The sequence below is a fragment of the Peromyscus californicus genome, unplaced genomic scaffold (genome assembly GCF_007827085.1).
Source record: "Peromyscus californicus insignis strain IS unplaced genomic scaffold, ASM782708v3 Scaffold_6__1_contigs__length_162567912, whole genome shotgun sequence".
NCBI lineage: Eukaryota > Metazoa > Chordata > Mammalia > Rodentia > Cricetidae > Peromyscus > Peromyscus californicus.
The window spans coordinates 85,658,117-85,660,802 of NW_026294584.1; the positions used below are offsets into that span (position 1 = coordinate 85,658,117).

Below are 2,686 nucleotides of genomic sequence, written 5' to 3' on the forward strand. Positions count from 1 at the left end.
TCTCTGCTCCAAGTGACTCCTAAGACCCAGATATCCTAATACTGCCTCTGGAGCAACTGCTTCTGGCCTGTGAACAGATTTGACACTACCTGCTGCTCCCTAAAATACAGAGAGGAGGTGAGATTTTGTAGATGTAAAAATATACAAATTCTGAGCATTTGAAGTTCCTTTAAAGATAGATTGACCTAGGTATGACTGACTTAATCAGGTCAAAGCCATTAAAGAGAAGCCATTTCCTCTCTGCTGGGCATCCCCTTGCTGGGGTGATAGCTGAGATCGCACATGTCAGGGGACTCTCAGTGCCTGTAGGACCTTAGGGAAGCTGCCAGCCCACAGTTAATAAGGGTGCAGCAACTCAGCCACACAGTTCCTGCGTACACATGCTGACTGAGCTGGGAAGGAGAGTCTCTGAGCACCCGGATGAGAAAGCAGCCCTGACAGCACCTTGAGTGTATCCTATGAGACCCTGAGCAGAGGACCCAGACACACCTTGCCCAGATTATAGGTGTTGAGCTCGTAAGCACTGAGTTTGCATTAACTATTGTGCATCGGTAGAAAACTACTACAATATAGTTTCAGTACTGCGATCTAGGACTGTGTACTTGAAAAACTCAGGAGATGTGCATCTGAGAGAAGTTGCTAAAGATCATTATGTTGAACTTTCCTGTTCCACATGGGAGGATACAGATGCTCAAAGAAGGCTCATGTAGAAGTAGAAGGTGTCTGGGAAGTTAACAGTCATGATCATGGCTGTGCACTCTTGGTCCTCTGGAGTTCCTGCATCTGCAATGGTAGAACAACAAGAAAATGAAATGGAGCTGGGTGTGGTTCCGTGATCCAGCTGCTGGGGGAAGGGGCAGGTGGGTTGCAAGTTCACCATCAGTGAGTGTTAGTGATTCCCAGGTGAGCGCAGGATATATAATGAGACCTATTTATCCCCACCCCCTAAAAGAGAGTGAAAATGGAATTATAAATGAAGGAAAGCAAAAAGAGAGTGTGTCCACATATGTGGAAGATATTGCAGAAAAAGATTTGACTATTGGACATGGAGGAGAGAAGAGTTGATAAATCCAAGACTGTGATACGTGATCATGATGGACACAGAGATGCAGGTCAGAATCAAAGCAGTAAAAATAGCTACAGAAACCTCAAATCTGTGATTTACTGAAAAGGGATTTTTTTAACCCCAAGCACATAGAAGTGAAAACACATTAGGGTGAGAACATCAGCAAGACAACTGACAACCTTCAATGTTCAAAGCTCTTATTGTTTTGAATGATGCAGAAAAAGTTTTTGTTGTAAGTTCAAAATTGTTTTCTAGTCAATCTATTGAGTATAGAAATGCTTTGAAATAGTACCAGAGAGGTCTTTATTAGCAAACAAGTTGTTATATTATAAAGCACACAGAGTAGGACAAACACACCTAACAGTTTAAAAAATTTCTATTTCACAGCTTCCTTCCATGGAAGCAAAACTTCTAGGTTCTATGGCTGAGATGTACTGGGGAAAGAGAAAGCTAAGAGACTGAACCCTAGTGAGCAGCAACCCCAGGAGGTTTTTGTTTAGCTGTGGAGCACTGTGGGAGGAAGCTCCTTACCCTGCTGACAGTAATAGGTTGCAGCATCATCAGCCTCCACAGGCTGGATGGTGAGGGTGAAGTCTGTCCCAGACCCACTGCCACTGAACCTGGCAGGGACCCCAGATACTAGGTTGGATGCTCGGTAGATGAGGAGTTTGGGGGGCTGTCCTGGTTTCTGTTGGTACCAGTGCATAAAACTGAAAAAGATGTTACTGACACTCTGGCTGGCCTTGCAGGAGATGGTGACCCTTTGCCCCAGTGACACAGCCAAGGAAGCTGGAGACTGGGTCAGCACAATGTCTCCAGTGGTGCCTAGAATGATAAACATACATATTACTGTCACAGCTGTACTGAAACCATCCTGGTGTAGCACTGTTGTATGTGCAGTCTTTAACAGCAATCTTGAGCTTTACCTTAAAAAAAAAAGAAGAGGGAGCTAGGTAAATCAGGGCTTTAGAGATAACTCAGTGGCTAAAAGCCCTGGCCAGGGAACCCAGGACTGGTCCCCAACAAACATGGTGTCTCACAATGTCTGTAGCTGCAATTACAGAGGATTGGACGCCTGTTCTTGCTTCCACAGGCAACAGGGCTACTTGTGATACACAGATATTCATACAAACAAAACAACCATACACATAAAGTAATTAAAAATAAGAAAATTAAGGTGACTAAGAACCACAAAACCAATTAAATACCATAATTTCAATGATCAGGACACCAAAGCATGGAAAACAGTCATGGCCACAGTGGTTGCTCCCAACACTGCACCCTCTCACCTGGAACCCAGAGCAGCAGTACCCACAGCAGGAGAGCAGCTGACCCCATCTCTGAGACCTGGACTACAGGCTGTTCCTTGGGCACTGGCAAGCTGCCTTTAAAGATGCTTTGAGCAATCTGCACTGTGGCTAAAGTCTCAATATGCAAATCAACTCAGAGAAGTTTGACTTGGTGCTCAAAGGACACCTGCTCTTGTGTTACTCTATGGCAGTTAGGATTAGCAAAGGATTCCCTAGAGTATTCTAAGTGTATCCCAAGTGATTTTGGGGCTGTCCTATGGAATCACGGTCTGTTATTTTGAGGTTCCATGTGGGGAGTTCACTCTCACTC

General features: G+C 44.6%; 1 gene segment (V, D, J or C); it reads right to left on the reverse strand.

Annotated features, from left to right (window-relative positions):
* Positions 1–1,562: 1,562 nt before the first annotated feature.
* LOC128099683 (Ig kappa chain V-III region MOPC 63-like) lies at positions 1,563–2,404 on the reverse strand. The segment is given in 2 exon segments: positions 1,563–1,891; positions 2,356–2,404. Coding segments are annotated over 2 exon segments (378 nt in total).
* Between the last annotated feature and the right edge of the window lie 282 nt (positions 2,405–2,686).